We start from the raw sequence: 14,476 nt of genomic DNA on the forward strand, positions 1-14,476 counted from the left end.
CCAGGGTGTAGGTACTTGCATTGTGTCTCTGACCCAGGGGCCTTGGTCCCCTTGTTTCTTCTGGGTAAAGATGTGCCCTGTGGAAACCATATGTCTACATTAGTGCTGAGCCCTGTTTTCTGGTGGCGGGGCAGGAGAGGGGGTGGTGTCTCGGGCCCAAGACCATATCTCCGTCTCCCAGGTGTTCATCTTGGCTCCTGGCCCCTTGTCTTACAGCCATGGGGATATACACCTGGACTGCTTGGGTAGCATCCAGGACAAAATCACAGTGTGTGCCACCGATGACTCCTACCAGAAGGCACGGCAGAGCATGGCACAAGCCGAGGAGGAGACACGGAGTCGGGGTGCCATTGTCATCAAGCCCGGAGGCCGCTACCTGGGTGAGGATGGGGACCAGGGACTTCAACTGTGGGGGCTCCACTTGGGCGGGAGTGGATTATGCCTGACAGGCAGCTGTTGGGGGAGTAGGAGGCATTCAGAGCCTGTCCAGGCCAGGAGCAGAGGTGTGGTCCAGCCCCTGAGCAGGACCGGCCAGGTCCATGTCTGGTCAGGAAGAAGTTCCTGCCAGTCAACGGGGGGCTATGCCATCTGCTGCCTCCCAAACCCCCAGGTGGACTCAGGACCTAAAATAGAGAATTTGAGTCCTTGGCCTCTCTCTCAGGCTACAAGTCTTGGGGACCTTTACTGGCCAGAGACACAGACATGCTTCATGAACACAGGGTTGCTATATTTCCTCTGGCCACCAGCCCTTGTTCTCACATGCCCAGCTGACTCCTCACCGAGTCTGAGATGCCTAGCATGATACAGACCACCAGATGCACCCCACGGTGGCCTGCTGCTGTGTTGGGGCCAGCCAGTGACTGTCGGATTGAGACCTGGAAGGAAAAGCATTGGTCTTTGCTTGCCTGGAAGGCTCCAGCAACTCAGCATTTGTTCAGAAATAATTTTGATGAAAACATTAAAAATGGGATAAAAAGTACAGTTTATTCAGAAAGCTCATCATTCCGCTGCAGCCTTCTCACCTCCTAGACCCAGACGGAGTTGAAATGTTATCCGAAGTTATTCCCAGGAAAAAAGGAGCATTAGGCAGAAGAGGCATGAACCAGCTTACAGCAGACGAGGACCTCGATGGCTTTATGGGGTTTTTCTTTTTTAAGAAATGGTGGGAGGTTTCACATACCCACAAAGAAAGCCTAGTTTCCTTTCCTTGGCAATGGGGTTGGCTCTGAATGAAATTCCAGATGTGTGTGCAGGAGTTTGTCCTGCTGGTCAGTGTTGAGCCCCAGTAGAAATGGCTGCCCGCCGCTGGGATCAGAATCCAAAAAAAGCTTCATCTACTTGCTTTCACCTCAAGATGCAAACATAGACATTCATAGACATCTTAGTGAATTTCTGGGTCTTTCAGCCAAAAACTTGGCCAAGATTTGTCTTATGTGGACCATTTTGTATATGATGAGAATTTTTGCAACAGTTTACGTTTTAGTGGAAACACTCATCTCGCCTCTTAGGATGCTGTCCGGCTGTACTTGGTCTCTCCCCATCTCATGTCAGCCTGTCAGCTGGATCCTCTAGGGACAGAGTCAGGCCCTACCCGAAAGCCTGAAGATTCACTGACCCTACTGGAAGGCCTGCAGATTCACAAAGCACTTCTTCCTTTGTTAAACTGACAAATCAGATTAGAGTGATGAGAGCAAAAAGAAGTCATCATGGAGAAGTTTTTGGCCCAAGGATTTAGGGCATGTGCTGACCTCACTCAGCCATCCACATTCCCTTGGTGTCAGGTGTAGCATCCAGGACAGAATTAATGACTTCCTCCCTCGAGAGCAGTGTCTGCTGGCTCAATGGAGGGGCAGCCATGCTGGACCCCATTGTCTATACCAGGAGAATGTCAGAGCGGCCTGCTGCCCCCAGGGCTCTAGGCACAACCATGTCTGCCTGAAGAGCAAGCACTTGGAGCCAGAGCTGGGGAGCTGCTAACACCCTGGGTTCTCCAGAGCAGCTGCCCAAGCGGCCCTGACATCTCTGTTCCCTACTTTTCCATAAAAGAGAATGGCGAATCCCATGGGACCAGCACAGGGCTCCGAAGTGTAGTCTCAGGGGACGCCTACCTTGGCAGGTCAGGGATCCCCCTCCATTTAACATCAAAAGGACTAATAGACCAGCCCCTTCTCCCTATGGTGGTCAGCGTTTTTGGTCCCCAGGATTTAGATTGCCCAGGATGAAGTCAGTTATTGCTATAAACATGCCTGTACTTCCTGCTGCTCCCGTTTCTGAGCTTGCAAGTGCCCAGTGAGCTGTGTGTGGTCAGCAGGTGGCGCTCTCAGCCACCCTGGATCTCCAACTAGCAGGCTGGGCTGGACACGCTGGCTTGGCAGGAGTGTGATGCTGTTGGCCATTGCTTTCCACACTCAGGAACTCAACATCAGCCCCAGGCAGTGGGACACCATGGCCACTCTCTCACACCCTCCAATTCTTAACTTATCTATCACCCTGGTTCTCGTTGCAGGCAAGAAGGTTCAGTTTAGGAAACCAGCCCCAGGGGCGACGGATACTGTGCCCTCCCGGAAGCGGGCGACCCCCATCAACCTGGCAAATGCCATCAAGAAAAGTGGTGTTAGCGGGGGTGGTGGGGTATCTCAGAGGCCTTTCCGTGACCGGGTGCTCCATCTTCTGGCACTGAGGCCCTACCGGAAGGCTGAACTGTTGCTGCGGCTACAGAAGGATGGCCTGGCGCAGGCAGACAAGGACACGCTGGACAGCCTCCTCCAGCAGGTGCATGCTTACCCAGGGCTGGCTGGGGTGGGGTGGGATGGGATTCAGCCAGCCTATGAGCAGCCTCTACAGACGGTCTGGACGCACAGTGGACTGGGAGTATGGCATTTACTGTCTGGTGTCTTGAGGTCAGCTTAAAGCCAGGCCAGCAGCACCCTGTTCCTTAACATCTGTTAGCACATAGGCAGCGGGCACTGCACAGGAGATCCAAGACTTCATTTGCACAAGCTTTTTAGAATTGAGTGAAACCAGGGAATGCACACGTTAGTGAGAGCCCTCACCAGCTATGATCCCAGGCAGGAGGCTTCACCTCTGGACCTCTGGATTCCATCTGTGGCTGGGGCACGGCTGCAGCACCTCTTGTGGTGCCTAGGGCTTACCTGGTGGGAACATGGTGCTGGCAGGTGAGCCTGCTACTAAGAAACAGCCTGGACTTTGGAGCAAGTGAGGTGAGCCCAGCCACCTTCCTGAGGCCCTGCCCTGGTTCCCAGGATTCCGGGAGGTAGCTGGAGGACCTCTAGGAAGTGAGTGGTTTGCTCTGACTTCACCACATCAGCCAGGTCATGCTGATGCCGCTTCATTGTGTTGCTGTGAGGACAGTCATGCCAGCACCCGAGGTGGAGGTGTGGTCGAGCCTCTCTGGTTCCCCTCTACCAGCTCACCTGTTCTTCCTACTTTCTGCCTCCAACACTCTGGGCATTTGGCCCGTACCTCTTCTGGCAGAAAGCCCATGCCGAGATGGTAGCTGTACCTGAGGATGAATTTTCATGTTTGCCAAGTTCTTCAGCGGGCCTCTCAACTATTCATTTTCCCCTTCCTCATGCAACCCGAGGCTCTTGTGAACCATGCAGCGTGTTTGGTAGGAGAATGTGAGCACCATGCTCCAGCTGGGGTCCCTCATTACCCCTAGCCCCAGAGTCCACGGTAAAGGGTAGGGGTGGGGAAAAGAGGCCTCTAGATCTTCCCCCGTGGAAAAGTTGGAGCTTCATTTCATGCATGGTTGTAGATCTGGGTTGGGCCCAGGCCCACCCATTATCTCTGGGGCACCCATTGTCTTTGTCTAGGAAGACACTCCTGTATTACCAGGGCCTTGGGAATTGTTGACACTTCACATCACCAGTATATCGGGGGCTCCCATGTCCACTTACTTGGCACCCATGTGTGGATTTGGCCTCCTGAGGCACCAACCCCAGCTCATAGTTTGTGCTGAGAAGGACTAATCAGTGACTTTTCTCCATGGGAGTTCAGGAGTTGGCTCAGGGGCTTGCCAAAGCTCTAGGAAGCTGCAGAACCAGCAACAGCCTTACCAGGGGGCTCAGTTCCTTGGAAGGTCAAACATGTCGGTCTTGTCCTCACAAATTAAAGGGAAGCACATGGAAGGCCCTTCCCCTGGGCTGGGTGCCCCCAGAACCTTTCTCTGTAGCACGGGGAGACCAAGGTAGGGCTGAGGGGAGTTTGATGGAGCTGTCAGGTGTGAGTCAGGACTGAAGATACAGGTGGGACCCATGTCCGTCCCTGGATGTGCCTGCAGCCCTCACTGCTGTCAGGCTAGGCCCTCAGCCTCTGGTGTGGCGTTCTTAAGAATGCCCTCTCTCCCGCCCTCCCCTCTTGCCTTGCTTATGCCTGAAATGAAGAAGAAACACGAGAGACCCTCAAACCCAGAATGTGAAACTTAGCTGACAGAGCACACAGATATACACCTGAGGTTTACCCTCAGAGAGGCCCTTAGACACGGCAGGACACCACACTCCATTTTCTGGAGACGGATCTGGGGGTGCTTATATGGACCAGCCTGGAGCAACTGCTCTGTTTCTTACCCCCGGACGCTCTCGTTGCTCCAGGCCCTTCTGGAACTAGAGAGGCACCGTGATGGGCTATGGCTCCTCCACTCAGCTTGGGTTGTTGGCAGCCTCCTGGAGGTAGCCCAGCCAGCATCTACAGGCAGAGCGTCCTCCTTGTGCCTGCTCTGATTTCTCCTGAACGGCCCCATCTGCCTTGTGCTTCTGTGTTCACTGCCCAGGTAGTTCTCCCCAGTGATTGTGGGGGGCAGCAGGGCCCTGTCAACCTGGGGAAGGGGAAGGTCTTCAGGAATCCTGTGGGCTGCATCTTGCCTAGGCTGGTCAGCCTCCCACATGACCAGGTGTCTGGGGAGCAGCACTGACAAAATTGCGTTCCTCAAAGGAACCTCTCTTCCTTCTGTGGAAACATTGAAGGCATCTGTCTCCAGGGCTGGCTGGGCTTCAGAGAAACCCATAGGCTCCTCCTCATGGGTGGGAGTGTTGACAGGTTGGACATGCTTCTAGAGAGTATTTGAGCAAAATGTATCAAAAGCCATAAAAGGCATTCAGAGCCTTTGACCCATTAATCCCATTTCTGGGAAGTTGGCGAAAGAAAGAACCGTTGCCTGCATGGGAAAGCCGGCACACGGTGACGTCTGTTTATGCTACAGAGAAACTGGAAACACATCCGCATCCAACAAAGGAGAAATGTTTGAGTAAATCATAGTGTGGCCATTCGGTGGAATATTACTCAACTGTTAAAAATGCTCCTTGTGGCCCTGGCTGGGGTAGTTTGGTTGGTTGGAGCGTTGTTCCATACATCAAAAGGTTGCAGGTTCAATTCTCGGTCAGGGCACATACCTGGGTTGCAGGTTCGATCCCTGGTTGGCGTATGAACATGAGGCAGTCAATCAATGTTTCTCTCTCCCTGTCCCTCCCTCCCTTCTCTCTAAAAAATAAAATACATCCTCTGGTGAGGATTAAAATAAAAATTCTTACCAGATAGTTTCAACATCTGAGTAATCTTAGTGTTGGCACCAGATGATTGTCTTTAAAAAAAATGCTCCTTGTGGAAATCACTGTGACATGAAGTCCTCTTAGAACCCAGTAATAGGGAGAAACAGCAACACGCAGCTACACATGTATGTGTAGAAGACCAGGGCGCCCTTCAAAACTTCAAGCACCCTTAAGGCAGATGTTTAAAACCCATCTTCAAAAACCATCTTAGAGACCAACTCAGCTTTCATTAACGAATGGGAGCAGAGCTGGCTGGTGCATGGGAGGTGGGCTCAGTCTGGCCCCTAGAGGCGCCTCTTGCCCAGCACCCCCAGCCTCTGCCTACTCTGCCTCAGGAGCTGCAAATCCTAGAGGGGTGTCTTCATCCATTCAGGCTGCTATTGCAGTCCCATGGACCTGGACGGCTCAAACAACAGACAGTTACTTCTCAGAGTTCAGGAGACTGGACTTGCAAGATCAAGGTGGTGGCAAATTAGGTAGCTTTGAAGGCCCCCATGGTGATTCATCTTCACACCGTGTCTTTACATGGCAGAAGGGCAAGGGAACCTCTTATATAAGGAGACTAATCCCAATCGTGAGGGCTCCGCTGTCATGATCTAAACACCTCCCAAAGGCCTCACCTCCAAATACTACCACATACCATAATGTGAATTTTGGGGACACACACGTTCAATCCATAGCAGAGGGAGGCTGATGATGGGTTTATAAATGGTAGCCCCCCTTTCTAGAGCCAGTCTGGCCCCTAGCAGCTGTGAGAAGTGTGCATCTGGACTTAGTGCAGAGGAGCTGGGGGAGGGGTGCTGCCCTCTTTCCTTCCAGGACTGTCTGCCTGCCTCCATGCTCCCTTCCCTCCAGGCTTCCCACAAAGTGACGCTGGCTCTGTGTTGCAGGTGGCCAACATGAATACCAAGGATGGCACTTGCACACTGAAGGACTGTGTGTACAAGGATGTGCAAAAGGACTGGCCTGGCTACTCAGAGGGGGACCAGCAGCTGCTAAAGCGCATGCTTGTCAGGTAAGGCCACCTCTCCTGGGCCTCAGGTAGATCTCAGGGTGCTGGGGTGGCCTTGTCTAGTTCCAAAGGCTTCAGGGCTGAGAGCTGGGTAGAAAGGCCCGTGGGAACTCTGGCCATCTTCTCATGCCTGGACAGCCCACCTTGGCCTCCTGCTGGGGGAAAGGCCAGTCCCCGCTGTGTGGGCTCGAGAGCATACATCACTCTCCAAGGGCTTCTGCTTAGGAGGCTGTGCCTTCTTCTTAGAACCATTTAAGAATGTGAAGCAGACAAAACAAAGCTCCCCACAGGCATGACTAAGCAGGTTAAATGCACCCTCTAGGGTTAGGGACCAGAGGTCAGGAGTGGCCTTGGGATTCTGGGAGGAGTGGGTAAGCGGCCTGGTCAGCCAGTGATTGATTCCTTCTCTACTGATGCCAGGTGAACACTAATTAGTTCTTAAGTGATTTCTCAGGACCTGGAGCTCTTTATGGAGGTTTTATTTTTTTCCCCTTCTCTTTTAAGTTCAGCTCTTTAAAGCAGTAATTGCATCTGGAAAACAAAGCTGAGTTGGGGCCACTCTAGGTGAACCCCAAGTTCCTCCTGAGCCCTGCAGGGCACTCATCCCCAAGCGACCAGGCCCGAGGTCCCTGCTCTGGCTGTCCAAGGTTTCTGGGTGCTGGAGAGCTGAAAGGAGACACTCTCTGTAGAAGAGACACGCTCCCCATGTCCCCTCTCTGGCGATCTGTTGCCCCAGCTAAACATGTTAGGTTGCCACTGTCCCCTCCTGCAGGTGTTTTCATTCATCACATAATTTTTGGTAAAAAAGGTCCAGTGTTGAAATGGCTGATTATGCCTACCCCAGGTACTTTGAGGTGGCGAGGGGCACTTGAGGGGCACAGCGAGGTTTCTCCTATCCGTCCTTCTTTTAGAGCTTCTCACCAGGTGCCTAAGTTCCCAGACCTCAGGGCCTTGTCCTCACTGAATTTCCAGGAAGGGACATGGCTGAGAGTTAGTAGCCCTTGTGCATGTTTGCATACAAGTGTGTGTGCACTTGTGTGTGTATGGTCAGTAGGAAACAGCACTCAGAGGTTCCCCACCCAGCCCTGTGCACACATCCACATGGACAGCCTTGCAGGTGATCTGGAGCAGGGGGGCAACGTGGCCCCCATGGTCTGGAAACTTACCTTGTCCTTCCTGTTCTTGTGTGATTGGGAAAAGGTCTCACTAGCCTTCCTCCTGCTTCCTCTAATTCTGCCACTGGGGCATTATGCTCCTAGACTCTTCCCATCGTCTTCCCTATTATCTTTTCTCTCTTTTTTCTTTTAGGAGGTTTCTTTGGCTTCTCCCAACCTGTCCTTTTGGCCATCATTTCTAGTTCCCAAGAGTCCTCCTTATTCTCTTTTTGTAGCATCATGTTCTTTTATTTATATTTAAAACAAATATGTTTTTATTGATTTCAGAGAAAGGAAAAAAAGAGGAAGAGAGAGAGAGAAACATCGATTGGCTGCCTCTTGCACGCCCTCTAATGGGATTTGAGCCCACAACTTGGGCATGTGCCCTGACCGGGAATTGAACAGGCAACCTCCTGGTGCATGGGACAATGCTCATCCAACTGAGCCACACCAGCCGGGCGTATCATGTTCTTATCCATGGGAGTGATGCCGTTTTTAATTTACTCTTAAGGAAATTAAAAAATATATAGCTTTATTGAGATACAGTTCACTTAACACAAGCCGGTTTGGCTCAGTGGAAAGAGCGTCAGCCTGGGGACTGAAGAGTCCCCGGTTTGATCCCGGTCAAGGGCATGTACCTTGATTGCAGGCTGCTTGGGGCGTGTGCAAAGGCAACCAATTGATATGTCTCTCTTACATCTATGTTTCTCTCTCCCTTCCATTCTCTCTAAAAATCAATGGAAAATATCCTTGGGTGAGGATTAACAGCAACAAAAAAGTGTACAGCTTATTGGTATTTAGTGCATTCACAATGTTGTACAGCCATGATCTCTAATTCCAGAACATTTCTATCACCCCAAAGGAGACTCCTCATTAGTAGTCACTCCCTCATTGCCCTCCCCTAGCCCCTGGCCATTCGTTTTCTCTTTCTATGGATTCGCTTGTTCTGGACATTTCATATAAATGGGATCATATACCATGTGGCCTTTTGTGTCTGGCTTCATTCCCTTTTTTTTTTTTTTTAATATATATTTTTATTGATTTCAGAGAGGAAAGGAGAGGGAGAGAGAGAGATAGAAACATCAATGATGAGAGAATCATTGATTGGCTGCCTCCTGCATGCCCCCCACTGGGGATCGAGCCCACAACCTGGGCATGTGCCCTTGACTGGAACTGAACCCGGGACCCTTCAGTCCACAGGCCGACACTCTATCCACTGAGCCAAACCAGCCAGGGCGCTTCATTCCTTTTTGTAGCTAAATAATATTCTGTTAGACGGATGGGCCCCATTTTATTTATTCATCTTTTCAATGGATACCTGGGTTGTTCCCACCTCTTGGTGTAATTGTGCTGCCATGAACATTTGTGTCCAAGGATTTGTGTAGACATGGATTTTCAGTTCTCTTTAAACATATACCAAGGAGTGGAAGTGCTGAGCCACATGGTAATTCTATGATTAACTTTTTGAAAAATCACTATGCTCTTTCTCAGTGACTGCACCGTTTTATATTCCCACCAGCAGGTACAGAAGTTCAGTTTTCTACATCCTCACCAACACTTATTTCCTGATGTTGTTTTAGTCCAACTGTCCTAGTGGGTGTTAGGTCGTATCTCACTGTGATTTTGATTTGCGTTTCCCTGATGAAGAACAATGTTGAGCACCTTCTCATGTGCTTGTTGGCCATTTGCATATCTTCTTTGGAGAGATGTTGATACAAGTCCTTTGTCTTTCTGAAGATACTAAGACTGGTGTTTTTGTTGTTGAGTTAAAGTTTTCATCCCCTTATAGTCCTTCCTTTCAAATGAATTTTTCTGTCTATTGTGGAGCCTGACATTTGTTGCCTGGAAGCCCCACTCTCCTCAAGACTTTCCTCTGCACGGCTCTGACTCCTCTGGAGGGCTTCTCTGTTTCCTCCTCTCCCAGGGCCACACGCCTGTCCCTCCTGTCATCCAGGTGTGGCCCAAGCAGCCTCCCAGCACCTGGAGAAGGCCCAAGCGCCTCCTCTCCTGGACATGCTGTGGGCTCTGCAGCAGACCAGGCCCCAGAGCAGGGCTGCGCAGGAACAGCCTGCTGGGAGCTCCTCCTCTGAGGTCCTGAGGCTACGACCCTCGTAGCCTCAGGACCTCAGAGGAGGAGCTTGGTTTTCTTGGAGCCTATATTTCTGCGTTAGTGTTAAATATTGTTGTTTTCTTGTTCCCTTTCCTCTTCATGCCTTTTTAGTGGGGAACTTGAAAGAGAGTGGAAGAAATGCCTATCCTTGGTTTTCAATTATTAACCAGAGCTCTGGTGGCTTCCCTGAGAATGGACAGCAAGCCTGCCCCTCCTTAACCACAGGGACTGTGTTGCCTAGTGAGTGCCCGCATGTTTTGGGCACCTTTCCTGTGGCTCTCCTTGCATTTTGGGCCTCATGCAGGGGATAGCCGCAGTGGTTTGGAGTGTGGCCATTGGTCAGGGAGTCAGGCTTGCTTGTCACTGGTTGAAGCAGCACAGACGTGGTCCTTGAGCCCCTGGACCTCAGTTTTCCTGCAGGGCTGGAGGAGGGTCCTCAGCACCACACACAGCACCAGGGTCACCATCCAGCTTTGGGGTGTCTGTCTCTTTTATCCCTGGCTGCATTGTTTTGCTCAGGTCCAGGTGGACCAGTAGCCACCCCTGTCATCCACAAGGAGGTGCTGTGGCCTGTGCTGAATCCAGGAGGCCTTCCTGTCACAGACCAGGGCGACGCAGTTCTCTTCTGTATTCTCTAGAGTTTCTGCAGTGAGCGTCATTATTAGGGTAAACAGTTGAATGGCCAGCACCCCAGTATCCCAGCTTCCATGGGTAAACAGTACAGACCTGGAGTGTTTGGTCAATTTTATATGGTTCCCTGGTAACAGTGGATAAAACTAGGATGGGATGTACTCTGGCAGCTCTGCCCACCAGGCCCTGACATACCTGTTATGCTCACCCTCCTCTGGTTCAGGGCAGCAGCCCTTCCCCATATCACTCGGCAAAGGTGGAAGTGTGGTGTCAGTGCAGAGCCAGGTGGGCCGGGGTGTGCCCCGTGGGGTACTGCTGCAAGCCACCACCCACCCTGATTCTCCTTCGCAGAAAGCTGTGCCAGCCACAGAGTGCAGCTGGCCTCCCTGGAGAACCTGCTGCCGCCAGCCCTCCAAGAGAGCACGGGAGCTCAGTCTCACCCCCCCAGGTAGGAGCAGTGGGCATGGGTATGACAACATGGAGATGCTGATGCTTGTGGAGGAGGAGGAGAGTGGATCTCAGCCAGAGCCAGTGGCCTGACCCAATCCTGGTGTTTGGGGAGCCTGTTGAGCTCTTGGCTCAAGGCTGGGACATTTCTTCAACAAATGAGCAGCTAGCTGTCTGGCTTCCCCAGGCGGGAGGCCTGGGCCCAGGACCTGGGTGTGCTTTCCTTGGACGTCTTCCAGTAGCGTGGCCACGGGAGCACAAGCACTGGACTGCCCTGAGCCTCGTGTTCTGTTGCCCGTCATGAGTAAAATCCTGTGTGCTGGCTGCAGGAATGGCACCTGGTGGGGGCCTGTGAGCAGTGGCTGCTGCCATTTTAGTCAGTGGTCAGGAAGGGCGGCAGGGGCTGGGTGGGAGGCAGCGCTCACCTGGCTCTGACTGGGGTTCTTTGGCTATGCCCCTTTCATCATTGCTTGAGCTTTTTGGTAAAAATTATCCCTACCTTTGTGCTCTGACTTGGGAGTCCCACATTCGGGCCCCTCTCCTCCCCCTCCACCTCTTCCTCCTCTTCCTCCGCCTCCTCTTCCCTCTCTCCCTCATCTCCTCCTCCTCCTCTGGCCTGGAGCACCCAACACACATGGAAAAGCCAGGTCCATGCACACCCCAGCTGTGAGGCCTCATTTCACTCACTTCTACCCCCTGTCCTGGGCCTGCCATCTGCAGTCTTTCTCTCTTTAGCTGTTTCCCTGGATCAGGGCCACCTGGTCCAGTGCTGGTTCCCCTTCTATGCTCTGTCCTTGCCTCTCACATACCTCAGTCTAATCATCTGTGAAATGGGGATGAGACCTGGACCATGTCAATGGGCTGCCGTGAGATCGAAGTAGTCAGGGGTTTGGAGTGATGGGTCTCAGCCAGTGGGGCTGCCCTGTGTCCCTCAGATTTGGCTTGTCATCTGGGGAAGATGCTGTCATCTGGGGAAGATGCTGTCATCTGGGGAAGATGCTGAACACAGTGACATTTTAGTCCAGTCTCTGGAGGTGGTTGGGCCAGTACTCTGGTGACCTAGCTGCCCTTCCTTCCTCTGCATGTGTCCTTGGGGTGGGCACCAAAGGCCTGACTGGTATCTGGCGCCCCTGTGTGGCTGGAGTAGGCCTTGCAGGTGGGCACTGCTGCTTGCTTAGCTCAGGTTGCTGCCAAGTCCCAGGAATGCCAGCCACCTCAGATACAGGCTCCCCTCTAAAATGATCTCCCTTTCTTCCCAGAAACGTCCTCAGCCTCCTGATTTCATTGACCCCCTGGCCAACAAGAAACCAAGGATATCGCACTTCACCCAGAGAGCTCAGCCTGCCGCCAATGGGAAGCTGAATGTGCCCCATGGCCGGGAGGCCCTACTGCCCACCCTTGGCCCACTGGCGGGCACAGATGCCCACCTACCCCCACGGCTGGATCCTCCGAGGGCACACGACCCCCTGGCTGATGTCAGCAATGACCTGGGCCACAGTGGCCGGGACTGTGATCACGGGGAAATGGCCACCCCAGCCCCCGCGTCCTGCCTTAGCCTTCCCCTGCTGAAGGACTGTGCCCAGCCCAGCAGGCCCCACGGTGGCTCGTCTCGCGGCAAGTCCAAGAAGAAGTCTAAGAAGCACAAGGACAAGGATAGGGCAGCTGGGGACAGGCATCGAGCCAGGCCGCCAGAACTTGTGTCTGGCTCCCTTGGAGCCCCGCCAGTCAACCTGGGTAGGTGCTGAAAAGCAGACCTGGGGCAGGGGCTCTGCAGAAGGTTACTGCCAGGAGCCTGAGCACCAGCTCCACATAATGCCAAGGGTGCCACAATGCCCCGTGCACCCCATGTTGGCTCACTCTGCACATGCAGCCCCTGTACCCTGTGTTCTCACACCGGGTACACAAGACCTCTGAATGACCCAGAGGTCTTGTCCCCAGAGCCTTCTGTGATCCTTTATGTCCCAAGCCAGCACTGGGGGCTAGAGACACAGATCCGACCAAGCTGAGGCTCACAGGAGGGGCAATGCATGGGGATAGGAACAAGTTTCAGGCACAGACACTGAGAGGGGTCAGGGCAGGTCAGGGGCCTTCTGCGTTCAGGGAAAGCCATGGGGATGGCCTGGCAGGAGAAGGGCAGCACCTGGGCTGCCATGGGCCTCGTGTAGCCTGGCGATCCTGTGGAGAGAGGGTTTGGGAGGTTGTTCACAGAACAGCGGGCAGCAAGAGCCAGACGGTCACACAGCCAGCTGGCTGTTGAGAAATCTGGGGTCTCAGCAGCAGGATGAGGGAGGGGTACCAGGCCCGTCTGGGCTATGTACTGAGCAAGAAAACCTGTGGGGCCCAGGGACACTGGGGAGGCATGTGGGCAGGCCAGGCTGGCAGCAGAGCCTGGGCCACCCTGAGTTCACAGCCCCAGGCACCTGAGCTGAGCACCCTGTGTGGCTGTGAACTTGATCAGTTTGTAGCAAAACAATCACAGTGTGCCACCCGACTCCCTCCCCCCCCGCCCCCCCCCCCCCCCCATACACTACATGCAGATAGTCCCAGGCTTGCCACCTCGTGTGGCTCTGGGATCATTTCCCCAGGAAGGGTCCGAATAGGGACATTCCTGGGGTAGCAAAGCCGTTTTTTCCTTCAGGTTTTTTAAGGAGTTATTTGACTGCCCTCCAGAAATGCTCCTACAGTCCCTCCCTGTGGCGGGGGGCGGGGCAAGTCCTAGCAGACACAGGGTCAGACCTCTGGGTTCCTCTTGGCCCTGCTGTGCCACTGGGCTTCCCAACATCTGGGTAGACAGACTGGGAGAAGGTGGCCTGATTTCCTGAGTGCCCTTCTGATCCCATCTTGGCCAGGGAGACAGGTCCTCAGCAGCCTGGCCCAATAGCACGTTCTCCCAAATGGTAGAAGCAAGATCCTTGTGCCTCTGGCAGGGCCCTGGGAAGGAGGAAGAATGGGGCCAGAAAGTTGTAGCCCAGGCTGGCCCCCCACACACATGGGGCTCAGATCTGGCCTGTTGTGAGTCGGCCAGGCAGCTCATACCCAGTCCCAGGCTGAGGAAGAAAGTAAGGTTTGGAATCAGGCAAACCAGGAAGAGGAAAGGGATGGCTGAGCACCAGAAGCTGTGCCTGGCATTGATGATCATCTTGCAGGTGACTCAAATGATAACAAAAATGGGTGGGCTCAGAGCCCTCTGCACCCTGTGCTGCTCTGGGTACGGATGTGCTGTGCTTGTGCAGGCAAACATACTTCCCTTAACAGTGGCATTGTTCTCTGGCACCAGACCCCTCCCCAAACTCTGGAGAATCCAGGCCAGCACCTGAGGAAGCTTCCTGCATTGATTTAACCCACTCTTATGCATGGCACTGACCCCTAGTCTGACCCTGTTGTCCCAGCCCCACCTAATGATTACCTCTGACCCTGGTAGGTGCGACTGCCTCCGCCTGTCAGGCAGGTGGCACTGTTCACCCAGCCCTAGCCTGTGGCCCCCATTCATCCCAGAGCTACTCTCTGGCCACCTTCATCATCACCCTGTGCTAAGACCACTCCTGGGACCTGTGCC

The 14,476-nt window shown here is 53.3% G+C and overlaps 1 protein-coding gene across 6 annotated transcripts in view; it reads left to right on the plus strand.

Moving 5' to 3' along the window:
• ELL (elongation factor for RNA polymerase II) overlaps positions 1 to 14,476 on the plus strand; it is a 61,161-nt gene that overhangs the window by 41,156 nt on the left and 5,529 nt on the right. For all 6 annotated transcript variants that reach the window (XR_008556295.1, XM_054717267.1, XM_054717264.1 and 3 more), the window contains 5 exons: positions 217 to 380; positions 2,507 to 2,772; positions 6,458 to 6,582; positions 10,825 to 10,921; positions 12,180 to 12,654. Coding sequence is in view for 5 of the 6 variants with exons in the window: in XM_054717267.1 (XP_054573242.1) it covers positions 217 to 380; positions 2,507 to 2,772; positions 6,458 to 6,582; positions 10,825 to 10,921; positions 12,180 to 12,654 (1,127 nt within the window). In the remaining variant the exon portion in view is untranslated. The remainder of the gene's footprint in view (positions 1 to 216; positions 381 to 2,506; positions 2,773 to 6,457; positions 6,583 to 10,824; positions 10,922 to 12,179; positions 12,655 to 14,476) is intronic.

Source organism: Eptesicus fuscus, chromosome 6 (assembly GCF_027574615.1).
Source record: "Eptesicus fuscus isolate TK198812 chromosome 6, DD_ASM_mEF_20220401, whole genome shotgun sequence".
Classification (NCBI taxonomy): domain Eukaryota; kingdom Metazoa; phylum Chordata; class Mammalia; order Chiroptera; family Vespertilionidae; genus Eptesicus; species Eptesicus fuscus.